Source organism: Centruroides vittatus, unplaced genomic scaffold, assembly GCF_030686945.1.
Source record: "Centruroides vittatus isolate TY-2023 unplaced genomic scaffold, ASM3068694v2 scaffold_1152, whole genome shotgun sequence".
Lineage (NCBI taxonomy): Eukaryota > Metazoa > Arthropoda > Arachnida > Scorpiones > Buthidae > Centruroides > Centruroides vittatus.
In genome coordinates this window covers 428,817-443,028 of record NW_027122670.1, presented here as the reverse complement: position 1 = coordinate 443,028, position 14,212 = coordinate 428,817, and the positions used below count along the sequence as shown (strand labels likewise).

The following is a 14,212-nucleotide window of genomic DNA, read 5'->3' as shown; positions in this document are numbered from 1 at the left end:
ACATTTCTGAGTTGAGAGGGCAACAATATAAGGAACAATCATTAATCTATATATATAGTAAATATGTACATATATTTAAGTGAATGCTTTTATAATACTATTTATAATGTTCTGATGAAGTCAAACATTTAATAAATAAAGAGCCTAAAACATAACTTCTAAAATTTAGTTAGAAATTTAAACAAAATTTATAAGTATGTTATTTATATTATATATAAATAAAATCATGTAACTATTTCAAATTTTATATCATACTGTGGTGTGAAAATTTTTAATACTGCTTGTAAATAACATATCTGTTATACTTCATATGGTATTATAACTAATAGAAAACTCAATTTGTAAATCAATAAGACTGATGATGCAGCATACAGAGTACTGACCATACAGCCAACTATATGAAACAAAGCTGACACTCACAGTAAAATGGATTGTATTGTACAGTACATTCCTTTAAGTTTAAGAGGCCATCCATAAATTACGTAAGGTATTTTGGGGTGAGTGGGGGTCGATTTCTTATGATTTCTTACTCAGGGGTAGGGGGTAATAGATCTCGTCTTACGTAATATTCTCATTTATATTTTTTGATCTCGTTGAGTGGTGGCGCTTTCAATTTAGCATGCTTAAATATTACGTAAGATAGGGAAGGGGAGGGGGATCAAAGATAATATTATGGTTTCTTACACAGGGGTAGGTGGGGGTCTAGAATGACCAAAACCGCCCTTACATAATTTATGGATGGCCCCTAAGGTTTGTTGCTGGTTACACTGATGATTGTACAATTTCCACTTTCTGAAGTGCTCTAAGCATTTTGCCAATCACAGAAAAGCTAGTTATGATGGCTAGATAGCCAAAGAGGCTAAGGCATCTGCTGCTTCTGTGGGAGTCCAGATTCAAATCCTTAAGTTGGATCCTTAGAAATTTATTGTGGTAATCTGGTCTGAATATGTCAGGCTCTATTGCTCTCCATCTTCTCCGTCACTTGTGCTTGTATTTAAACATTTGATAAACATGTATGATACAACACTGATAAATAGAACTGAATTAAAGAAAAAGTAGACAAAACTGTCTACTAGATATACAAAGGAAGTTGCACAGACAGGGTGTGATATTCACAGACTATCTGCTTAAAAATGCATTGGCAGCTTTGAGATCATACTTTACCCATGACAAGATGATGCATATCTTATCATTGACTGTACAATATTCTACATCACATCATATAAACAATTAGGATAAGTAGAGAAACATACTTTAAATGAGCAAAAAATTGGGTTACCTATTGCTAATAGCAACAATTGTAAGAGAAGTTTTTAAAGTGAAATGATTTGAAAATGGAAGAGAATTCTGAGAACATTTTGATATTAATATATTCATTAAAGTATACTTTTTGATTTTTTATAAGATTAGATAATTTTTATAATTTATTCTGTTTTAGGAAAATACAATTTTAATATTCCTTTAAAAGTTTAAAGATTAATTTTCACATCATATTACTGATATATCAATAATACGCATAAAGACAACATTGAAAACTATCTACTTCAGTCTTCATCTAATCACATTTATTCCTTATGAATTTATTAAATGTATTGAATAAATTTAATGATGATCCAACTTTGCATGCAGTTTTTTGGAAAGATTTATTTTTATCATAAAAATATGTACTGTTTCATAACTTTTGATTAATTTTCTACAGTTACTGCCATTTATAATCTTTACTACAAACAATACCAGAATTTTAAATTACCGGTAGTTATGCAACATACTAATTTATTTTTGTATTAGATTCTAGTTCATTTCATTTTTAATAGTCTAGAAAACACCAATGTAATCTATTTATAGTAATTATAATAAATGAGGTTAACTAATAAATTTTGTTCAGTTTATACTTCATTATCTGTAATGAATGCCTGCTCTACTATAAAAATTCCAAATTTAAAATCATTGTAAAAATTAAATAAAATAGTCATTTCTTATCATTTACTATTAAAATCACAAATTGTTTAATTAGAGATTATTTTTAAGAAAGAATTTTTTGCTTTTAGATCTTGTTTCTAACATTTAAATTGATTTTCTAAATGTTCATAACGAATGTAAACTATAGAAATATTTCCAGAGAAATCTCTAATTTTAACTTTAGTTTCTAGTCAAATTAGAAATGATGATAAAAGAAATATAAACAGATGTGAATAATTTATAAACAATCAGCCCTGAATAACAGTTACATTAATTGAATATAAACACTTCATCAATCAAAATGAAATCTACTTTATTAAAACTGATATTTATTTTATTTGGAAAATAATTATTTCATTTTTAAGCATGTACTGAAGTTACCATGTTAAATTTCATAAAATATAATAAGAATCACTTTTTAAAATTTACAGATGATCAGTTATGAAGTTTGTTGTAGAAATAATAATTTTAAAGATAAGATTTTAATTAAAAAATTTTTACTAAATTTCTTCATTAAAATAAAATATTTTATTAAAAAAACAATTATTGTATGATTAAAAATCTAAATACTTAAAGTAAAGATTATATAAAGCAAAAATTGTTTCAACTTTTTCTTTTAAATCTATATAATTTAGTATATGATTATTATAGACTTTAGTTTAAAATTACATAATTTTAAATAAAAAGACACACACAAAATGATTTTTTTGAATAGACAAGGAAAATAAAAATTAAAACATAGAAATGAATGATCTCAATAATTTAATTTTATAGCAATACAGATGAAATGTGATGAGAACAAAATATTTTACTCTATAATACATATTTACAATATATAATCAGCTTTAAACAAAGCCATATGAAAACAGTTTTTTAGATAACTTATGAAATATATTTTTGTCAATATTTTATGTCCAATAAAAGAATATTGTTAGCTTATAAAATAAAAATTACATTTATTTAAAAAATATATATATATAATTTTAAAACATTCCATACTAATCAAATATTAAATTTTAAAAATTTTGTAGTAAAATATCTAAAAAAATTAAAGGTAAATTACAAAAATTTTCATATTTATGATGATAATTTTTAATTAATGATACTAATAACAAAATTGTATATAAAGTTTATTCTAAACAATACTGAAAAAGTATAAAATACTGTATATAAAAATATTTTTTCTTTAATATAAGTCTACTGTATCAATTGAAAAAAAATTAAACATATGAATTAAATTTAAAACCCAAGTTTATTTTAAATGGAAGTTTTTAATTGCAATGCTAGTAATTTCTTGTTATATCGCTCATTTGGATATATCATATTTTTCGTCTCCCAAATATAAAAGTGCTTTATCCAACAACAGATAGATACATCAGCTACAGTATATCACACCATTGATATACAGTATAGCTCATTTGTTTTGTCTTCCCATATAACAAGGGACTATTGAATTAAATGAACTACAACCACCAATATTTAAAAAATGATTAGATTGTCTTTCTCATCTTTCAACATTAATAGGATTAAACTGCTATAATAATTAAGTCTCTAGGACATAGTATGGAGTCTCATATATATGCTCTAATTCGTTTATTTATTAATCAGCACAATTGTTAATCAATACTGTTAATTACTAATAATCAATAAATGTTACTCCAATATTTTTGAACAATTTGATACTAACTTATAGTAATTCAACACTGTAGACAAATAATTCTAAAATTAAGTTTATACTAATTAAAATCCTTTGTTTATTAAAAGAATAGTAAACTTTTCTCAGAGTATGATAAAAATTAACAATTTGATGTTAATTTTTACTGAAATATAAAAATGTGATGTGATAATTCAAAAAAGTTTTAAACATTTGAATTGAAAGAGAGCTCTTTTTCTCAGGCATATTTACTTTTCTCCTGCTCCTTTAATTGCTACTACTCTGTTAATAGCAGCAATATCTCCATAAAACATCTCCATAAAAGATTTTTCACTGTAGAAAAAACACATCAATGGCTTTTAAGTCTCTTAATTATTATATATAGCCTGAGACAATTCAGATTTAAATTATTTTTGTCTATTTTTTCTCTATTTATTATAGCAAATAAATAATCCATAAATTAACTATATTAAAAAAATATTTGTAATAAAGTATATTCAAGACAACTTGAGTATTTTTTAAGTTTATTATAATGTGAATTTCATAATTCAATGTGATACCAATTACCAGTAAAATACAGCTCATATTTAGTATACACAATCATGAAAGAATGACAACTCACATTATCATTTTAAATACATTTTTGTAAATACCAAACAGATTTAGAAGTAAAATATACAGAAAAAATACTATACTTTTGATTTTATTAGAAATTAAAAAGATCAAATTTCTAATTTTCCAAACTATTATAAATTTGTTGAAGAATATAAACAATTTGTTCAATATTAGAGAAATATGATATATTAAATGAAAAGCTTTTGCAATGATCAGGTAATAGATGATCATATTAAAATATGATTAATATTTGGAACTATAAAAAAAATTTTAAACATTTTTAACAATGATGAATATTTTATTACTATGAAAACAATTACCTAATCAATGCAAAATCTTACTTAATGATGTTCTGTCATGAAAAATAATAAATATAGCATCATTTTCATTATCGAATTCTGCCAAAAAGTTCATTTCTAGCCTATATTAACAGAAAGTATTTGATTTTTTTTAGATAAATTTACAAATAAAATGGAAAGACTAAATTTAGGATTTGTTTTATTATACACAGTAAAATTCATTCACACTATAATTTGCCAAACTGGCATCTAAATGCATAGAATTTTGCAAGGAAAATTCTTTGAATTAAAATGTACATAAAATCAGAATTGTTTTTATGTGAAACATTTTGTTCAATAGCAACATATTACTTTGATACAGCACAATATTATGTTTATTGTTTTTCTTTTCTGATTTAAACCACGTTGAGAAATACTATAAAACTAATTCTAATAAACTATTATGAACAATGTTAGATATTTCACATATATTTATTATATTTACAAATACCAATTAAAAATATCAGCTCAAACCAAATGAATTATAAACAATGGCAATGAAGTTTCTCTTCAAGTGCATAAAACAGACAAACTTTATCCAATTTTCTTTTTTATAAAAATTCAAACAATTACAATAAGAAGAATTCAGTTAGATAATTTTCTAGATTATAGAATTATCTACAATATGATGAAAAGCACAGATACACCAATTTTTTTTTAGTCTGAATATTAATCTTTCTTCTAAACATACAGTGGACTCAAAGTATTTTATTACATTTTTAATTTAATACTGCAAATAGACCATAAAACAAATTCATTGAGTGTAATTGATAAACAATAAAAACTGGACAAGACTGTTTAAAATAATATTAGACTCACATAAAAATTAGGAATGCCCTATGATTTATGATGATATATAATAATATCAAAATTCATATAAGTCCTCTCTTTTTTTTATATTCTTCCAAATTGAGAGAACGTTTTGGTGCACTATCTTTAATGGCAGTGTGTCTAACAGCTGGAGTTAATGAATCAAATCGTAAGGGTACATCCAAATCTATTTTGATATCAAAATCATGTGCCGAGAATAAATCTTCGTCGGGATGAGAGGTAACTGATTGTTCTTTCTGTTCTACATCATTTTTCATTTCAAGTTTTGTACTTTCTACTTCGTCATCTTTTTTACGTTTTAAATCCTTTTGCCTCTGTTGTTCTTTTGTTACTGGTACTTCTTTGTTGTATGCATCGCGTGGTTTTGTCACTAGAGTTGGTGCACATCTTCTCCTTGTAAATGGGTCGTCTTCTCTTTCTCGTTTTTGTCTTGCTTCTTCTAGAATTGCCTTTTCTGCATCGACAATGTTTCTTTGCCTATTTTTTTCATTGATGTAGCTAATGGCACTTATATTACTAGTTCGTAATTTATCCAACTTCTTTGCTCTTTCTTCGAGTTGATCTAACTCGGTAGCTAACTGATGTGCTTCACTGAGGTTACCATTCTGTTCAGCTAGTTCTTTTTGTTTTATTAATTGAGTTTTTCTAACTGCATAATTATGAGGGGTTCTTTTAAATTTTTCTTTCTCCTTTATAATAGTTTCAATGTCATCATCTTTGTATTCATAATTCATTGCATCTTGAATATCTCTGATTTTGCGATTGATATCCTCTACAGTAGGGAGAGATAAGCCCTCCAGTAATAATGCTTCTTTCCACTTATAAAATTCATTGTCTAAAAAATCCTGATTTGAAACAAATTCTAAACGAAAAATTCTTTCTTGTCTTCCATGATTTACCTTCAAACCTTTATTTGTTCTGGTGTTTCCCAACTGGTAAACTTTCCCTGTTTCAACAACACCAGTAATCTCTGCAACTCTATATACGGGTCGACCATTATTTGAGCCTATTCCAACTCTAACAAAACATCCAGTGACAGTTTTAGCAAAAAATGGTGCATGAACCCATCTTTCGAGTTTGTGTCGTGACAAACGAATCTGGCCTAGTTCTTCCTTATTTGACACATAATGATGCTTGGGCACTTCACTTTCTTCCTCACTTCTCGAACAATAAGAAGCAACACTTTTCTCCCTCCCGAACCACTAACATCGTCGTCGTCGTCGTCCGAATAAATGTCACTAGCTTTCAATTTTGTTTGTTGCCAAGTATCGGCTACAGGTAATTCTTCTTCTACTTTATTCTGTTCCAATTCCACTTCGGCTTTCTGTAATACTATTTCGGCTTGTTTTTTACGTTTTTCTCTTTCCGCTTTCAGATCCTTAATCGCCTGGGCTTTCTTATCCGTTTTATCTTTCTTCTCTTCGACCATTCTTCGTCGCTCCTTACTACGGAAACTAGCGGAATTTTTTAATTTCGTTTCTTCTTTTTTGGCTTTTCGTTTTTGTTCTTTCTTTTTGGCCAATCTTAATTTTCTTTCAATTTCGAATCTCGTTCGAAGAACTTCACGTTTTTCGATCCGATTGAATAATTCCTGTTCTCGTTCTTTTTCCGTCATCTGAGCCAACCTGGCCTGATCTTCTTCGTCTCCCATCAAGTTTTCATCGTAGCCGTCGTTAAATTCCTCGTCATCCGCAGAAGAGTCATCGCTGCCGCTGGCTTCCTCTCCACTATCCGAATCCGAGACTTCACCTTCTTCCAACTCGGAACTGGAATCTTTGGTTTCACCTCCTTCCAAAGAAACAGACTTTTTGTTTCCTTTTCCCTTGGATGGTTTGGTTCTTTTTTTCTTGGCACCTCTGCCATCCACTGTCCATTCCTCGTCACTTTCTGACGTTTCTGAATCCGAATCTGGGCGATTTGTATTAGTGACAGATTTGCTTGCTGGCATGGCAGGCGGAGGTACTTCTTTCGATGCATTTTCATTTTCCGAGCGTTTTCTTTTCGCCAGGGACAAGAGTTCTTCGTCCAGATCTTCGGGACTTTCACTCTCGTCACTGCTTGACTCAAATACAACCCGATTCTTCTTGCGCTTAACCATTTGTACTTTTACTTCACTCAATAATTGCCACTAAGCACTTATATTTAATATTAAATAGAAAATTTGAACTTACATAAGTCATCCTCGATATTTTTGACAATAACATTTGTGAAAGCGCGAAAATGGAGACAAGCACAAGCCACAATTTCCACAAAAACATCGAGCGATGGCGCCGCTTAGCGGACGTTTCCGATTGTAAAGAACAAATTCAAAATATTTCGTTTATAACCCGAATACGTCATCAATGTCGGCGTATATAATTTTAACCAACTGACTTTTTTATTTTGAGAAATAATCAATTTAATTCCTTTCCATTTTATATATCTTCCTATAAAATATAAAGATTAAATAAATTATAATTAATTATTTCTTTGAGAATTTGTTTTTCTTATACGCTTATCTAATTTCATGTTTAAAATTATGTGTACTGTACAATCGATTTCTTTAATAAAAGTATCTCTATCGGCGACGTGCTTTCTTAAACATTACAAATCAAACTTGTTGACCGTTAAGATTTGTAAAACATATGGCATGTATTAAAGTGATATACTGAAAATTCGGTTAAGACAATGATAAGTAAATCAGACATTTTTATTCTATATTAACTTTTATGGTATTAATGCTTCGGCCTTATGGAAGGAGAGTTATCAGAGGAGGCTTATCAGATTAAAAAAAATTTAAAAAATGCTTCTTCAAAATGGAGGAATTGAGAATACCATATGGTAACTCTGGATCAGAGCTACTTGATTTTACGTTTACGAGGGTCTCAAAAACATTTGTTACAAATGATTCATTCTATTGCATTTCTTGTATATTAAGAAAAAATTAGTTATATCGAATCAAATGTTATTACTTAAAAATATTATTAAATTTTTTAATGTTTGTTTTTTCAATAAATCCATACATAGGGCAGGGGCGCCCGTACATTGGGCACGTGTCCTCTTTTTCGCCTTTGTTGCTCTTTTCCTAAACCCTAGGGGGGCGAACAAAATTCCATTATCAACAAACAACAGAAAATTCATGACTTCTAGCCTATTCTGCAAATATAAAAGAAACTAGTGAACAATATTTGTCTATTGTTCCATGTAACTTCGTCGTATGTTGATCAAAATGTGTCTTGGAAAGCAAAGAACATTCCTTGTTTTCTTGTGGAAGCGTAGATTCGACGTTGAATTATGGTTTGAAGCTTTTTTAAATGTTCTTTTTTATAGTGTCTCCCTTTTTTATAGTCTGCGAGCGCCACTGATACAGGGCACGTTCCTTAAATTCAGAGGTTCTCATATAAAAATACAGTAATTGTATATTACAGGGGTGGGCAAGCAAGAGTCCAGCGGGAGCCGCAATGTAGGTTTTGCAAAATGCATGGGAGCCGCAGTTCTGTACTGTCGTGGTGGATAGTATGGTAAGGTGCGCGATTTTATTATATAATATAAATATAATATAAAACAAATATTGAATTTTTTTAATAAACATATTTTCACAAAATAATAAAAATAAAATTGTAAAAATATTAATAAAAAACAGAAATTAACACTTTCAGCAAGAGCCGCACGTAACTCAAAAAAAGCCGCATTTGCCCATGCCTGGTATATTATAATATTACATGATTCATTTAACTGGGCCCGAAATTAGTTTGTGCTTAGCCTTGGTTTATTTATTCACGGCAACTCGAAATGTAAGCGATCTGCCGAAGGGATGTCTTCTGGGAGGACTTTCTGAGGGAAACTGGCCCGTATTAAAAACGTATAGAAAAACCGGAAAACTCCAGGTTGGCAAGATGCGAATCCACGACCAACTACCAGTGTTTAGTGCTTCTTATCCACTCGGACAGTGTGCCTATAGACTATACGAAAGGAATGCAATTGGACTAACTTGGGCTTAAAAGCAAGGAACATTCCTTGTTTACAAGGCCAAGTTTCGGTCAACATACCACGATGTTACATGAGACAATGGACAAATATCGTTCATTAGTTTCTTTTATATTTGCAGAATAGGCTAGAAGTCATGAATTTTCTGTGGTTTGCTGACAATGGAATTTGAATCATTCATGGGAATTAGGAAGAGCGACACAGACGAAAAGCGGGACACATGTCCTAAGCAATGACGCATACAAGGGACTAGGAGTCCTGCCACACCAAAGACAAAGGAGTAAAAACACTAAAAAAATTTTCAAAAAACACTTCTTAATTAAAATTCAGTTTTATATTCATATTTTGTTGTTTCTTATATCTGTAAATTACTTGTAAATTAGCGGTTACATAAGGTGGGAATTCTTATAGCTCTTGGAAATCACGGGTGCTATGAACACAAGGCAAATGAAGTAGTGTTCGGATGGACCGAGCGCTACTTCGTTTGCCCAACCTTAATTAGCGTAAATTACGGGTATCGTATTTTCGGTTCTTGCAGATGTTCAGCCATAATAGGTCATACGCGATGCGTAGTATATATTCTCAAATGGTCTGCCTAAAGCACGTATTCTGTATTATTTTGCATTGGGTTTTTTAAAAAGTATATCTTATACTATATGGCGAGTATAACATATGCTTTTCGATCAGAGAAATATCGGTCAAAGGTCGCTTGGACCGATTGACCAAATCTGTAAGAGAAAATAAACGTTTTGTTTATTTTCAGTTCTTGAAACTTAAATACATATGATGGCGAACTATTTGACGAAGTTTCGTGTATATTATTAAAAGTTATGATTATTATAATATATCTTATAAGCAATTATTTATTGTGACATCATCACAATGTCCAGCTACAATTTTTAATCATATTTTTAATTTATTTAATTTAAAATATATGCTCGCCACCTCAAATTAGTAGTGTCTTGCCCCTGTACATCATACTTTTCTTGTTAGCAATAAAGTGGTGCCGATCATCTAACTCCTTTCGGGAGAAATATTTGAATTGAAATAACGTTACTTTCGGTTTGTACCGAAAGTTCCTATATAATTAATCGGGACTAGTATCTATAGTTTTCCATGTGTAGTCTCGGCTTTTTTCTATCTCACTCTGTTCTAGAGATTAAGAATAGACAAACAAACAGACAGCGACATTGGGAATTTATATGTCTACAATTTTTTTTTTTTTTTTTTTTTAAATTGTAGCCCACCCACCTATAACTTATTAAAAATATTGGCAACGCTTCCAGTAATAGCATGCGTCAGTGAAAGGTTATTTTCTACCTTATGTCTTTTAAAAACCTATTTAAGATCTACCATGACACAATCAGGATTGAATGAACTGGCTTTGCTATACATACACAGAAAGATTAATATAACCACAATTGAAGTAATTCAAGAGCTTTCTAAAAAGAAAGGAAAACTGAATTTCTTTGTTTAAATAAGTTTTTATAATCACTTAATGAATTTTATTGAATTCGCATTAAAATTTTTATCCGTCCCCTAAGATTAAATTCTGAGTGAGCCACTGGTTCTAAGTGCCTCAATGTATGAACGTCTTTGCAGTCGATTATTGATAGGCCCAGTGGTGCGTTGTCCTATGAGTAAAAAGGGCAATTGCCTGGAGCCTCCACCAACAGAAGCCACAAACCAATTTTTTTTAATAAATTCATTACTGTAGTAAGAATATTTAGAGATCGTGCTAAAAAAAGAACGAGGATATCGGTTAATTCCCCAAAAAATCCTCAAAACAAAAATGTTTGATATCAATATTATACATGGGGTCCCCTAATTCAAATTTGAAGTTTCAATGCGCCACTGGATGGACCTTTAGACGTATTAATTTTGCACTTCTGAATTCTTTAAATGCAAATAATTGAAAACATACGTTTTGCTATTTAAGAGTAATTTTTTGCTGATACAGTTGTTATTATTGGTTAAGTTATGGCAACACTTGGGCGATCTGCCTAGGGGGATGCCTTCCGGGAGGTCTTTTCAAGGAAAACTGGCCCTATTTAGACGTTATAGATGTGGAGAAAACCCGAAAAAGTCCACGAGGCCAGCCCGTCCGAGTGAGGCGCGAACCTACGACAAAACTCCCAGTGTTCAGGGAACGAAAACACGTTCTCTGAACACTGGGAGTTACTGCTTGGCCACTGGTGAGCCTTGCCGATACAGAGCTTTTAAGAATATTTTTCTTATCTGGCATGGCAAGTCGTTCATATAAATATTTAATTTGCTGGAATTACAGTAAATTTACTTATGAATTTAATAAGACTATTTTTTAATAAAATAATTTTTTAAATATGCAATTAGATCATAATTTTAATAGCCTGAATTAAAGAAATTAATAATTTCCTCTTATTACTACTGATAAGAAATAATAATTAATCAGTACTTTGAAAGTATTGATAAACTAAATCTAGAAAAAAATAATCAGGAATAGGAAGTCCTAATTCCAATATATAATCACAATTGCTTTATAAACTAAAATATATATATATATATATATTATACTGTAATTCTTAATTGAAATTTTTAAATTTTAAAATATAAACAAACAGTTATAATTTTTTAAATATAAAGAGAAACATAACTCAATACAATAAATATATTTCTATATAACTTATTAATACATTTACAATAAATGCTTGACACAACACAATACAGAATAAAAGCAAAAATTAATTTTACACAAATAATAAACTGAATATTAACTGCTGCACCAAGCCCAAGATATTGATATTCACCAACGTTGTGGATTTTCGTTTGTTTTTTCAACACAAAATGAATAAAAATATACGAAAATCCTCTATTTGCAGAGATGTGCTCATTGCATTGCTGTACGAAGACTACTGATCACTCTGGACTTTGATTTGTATCGTAATTCTGTATCTTCAGTTTACGATACAGTGATACGATATGCAGTGTGCATATCGTATCACTGCAGAAAAAAATTCAGCAGTGATACGATATGCATATACGAAACAGCTGTACAAATTGCGCGATTGTTGCACTTCAATTTCAAGCTGGAGTTTTGAATCTTTGTAAGTATTCCTACATTTCATATAAAATACTGGCTCGAACTTAAAACATCTAAACTTAAAAATTCCAGTGTATTTGGAGTTTGCAGTAGCCTATTTAAAATACTAACTTACAAGTATATTTAAAAATTTGGACAAATTGAAAATCCAGATGAGCTGTGGCTTCAATTAGTCCGGATTTTTGACGCTCCACTGTAATTATCTGAATTATTATTTTAGAATTATATGCATATACAAATATAAAAATTATTAATAATATAATGTAGATAGATTTATTTTTTTAAAGATACAGGAAAATTCTAAACAGTGAAAATTACAGGATTTATTTATAATAGACAAAGATTGCCAAATATGCTTTTTCCTTTATTATAATCGTTCATTGAATAACACGTACAGATATAGCAGGAAAAGATTGTATTCGTAGGGTTCAACCAATACTTTAACAAAATAATCACAATTGACGAGTAATTTGAGATATTTAATTGGTACATGCATTTTAAAAAAGATAAAAGTTTAATAAACCTTAAATCTTCCTTTTTCTTTTACATGGTTCCTTTTAGAAGAAAGTTATAGTCTATAGTTTTTAATTAAGTCTTCTTGAAATTCGGTGAAGACAGAGAAGAATATTTTCTCGTGGTTGCTTTTTAAAAAGTTTTTAAGGTCTTTTTCAACTTAAACGTTAAAATATAACCTTTTAATATATAAATATAACAATTCTATTGTTTAAATTTTTACAAATATATTTTATATTAAAATTATGCTTTCAATGAGTACAGACCACACAATCACTTTTAGAGCAGATATCACATCAATATTTATATCTGTAATATACGTGTAAACTCGTAGAGCATAAAGCCAGAAATTGAAGCAATACGTAAATATTTTCCAGAAGATGTATGTCTAAGAGGGTCTAGATTCCTTCCTTATGTATTTTTAAGGTCGACAAATTTATCCCCGAGACGTCAGGTGAAGTTGCTATTTATAAACATGTATTACGGCTCAGATAATTGTGATTGATTGATAAAAAGTAAGTTTTGCGTATACTTTATAAATGAGCTTAATATACTGTAGAAGCAATATTGAAAATATCTGTGAATGATGTTTATTTGTACAGTATTTTATAAAAACGAAATGCTTGTCTTTAACGATTTGTAGGAAATGCTTTTATTTTATCTTTCTAACAATAATTGAATTGTCTACATGATTGATAATTCTTTCATTTGAAAAGTATTATTATGCCATTATGAGCATTATAAATGTTTTTTAAAATATGGTAGTTTTATCAATTTTAAAAACCGAAAAATTATATTTTGCTCGAGAAAGTGAAGAGTTTTGTCAAATGATACAATAGAGATCATTCATAATTTATCTTTTTATGTTTACATAGTGATTTATAACAGATCCAGCCTCTTACACTAGAATAAATTTTATCTTTCTAACTGAGAAAACGATTGAAAATTTTATTCTTTCATAATATAATCATAAAAATTAAGAACTATATACACAAAAGAAAGAAAATTAATGATGATAACCATGTTTGAAAGGAATCTCTTTTAAAGACTGACAGAGACCCAGACCACTTCTATTTTTGAACTCTTGATATATTTAAAAAATGAAGAAACACCAAAATAGATTACAAAATATCTAAATTTCAAGAATGTGTTGTGTGTGTAAGGACCGAACCAAATGGTCTTCCCGACTCCAATAATAAACTTTAGTCTGAAGTGGCAAATATTTGAAATTCAATTTTACTAATTCTGAAACCTTAT

At 29.3% G+C, this 14,212-nt stretch overlaps 1 protein-coding gene across 1 annotated transcript; it reads right to left on the bottom strand.

The window, feature by feature from the left end:
- Positions 1–4,120: 4,120 nt before the first annotated feature.
- Positions 4,121–7,695, bottom strand: LOC136986592 (RNA polymerase-associated protein RTF1 homolog). The gene is given in 2 exon segments (XM_067284177.1): positions 4,121–6,589; positions 6,592–7,695. Coding segments are annotated over 2 exon segments (2,055 nt in total). The 5' UTR covers positions 7,496–7,695; the 3' UTR covers positions 4,121–5,438.
- Positions 7,696–14,212: the final 6,517 nt, after the last annotated feature.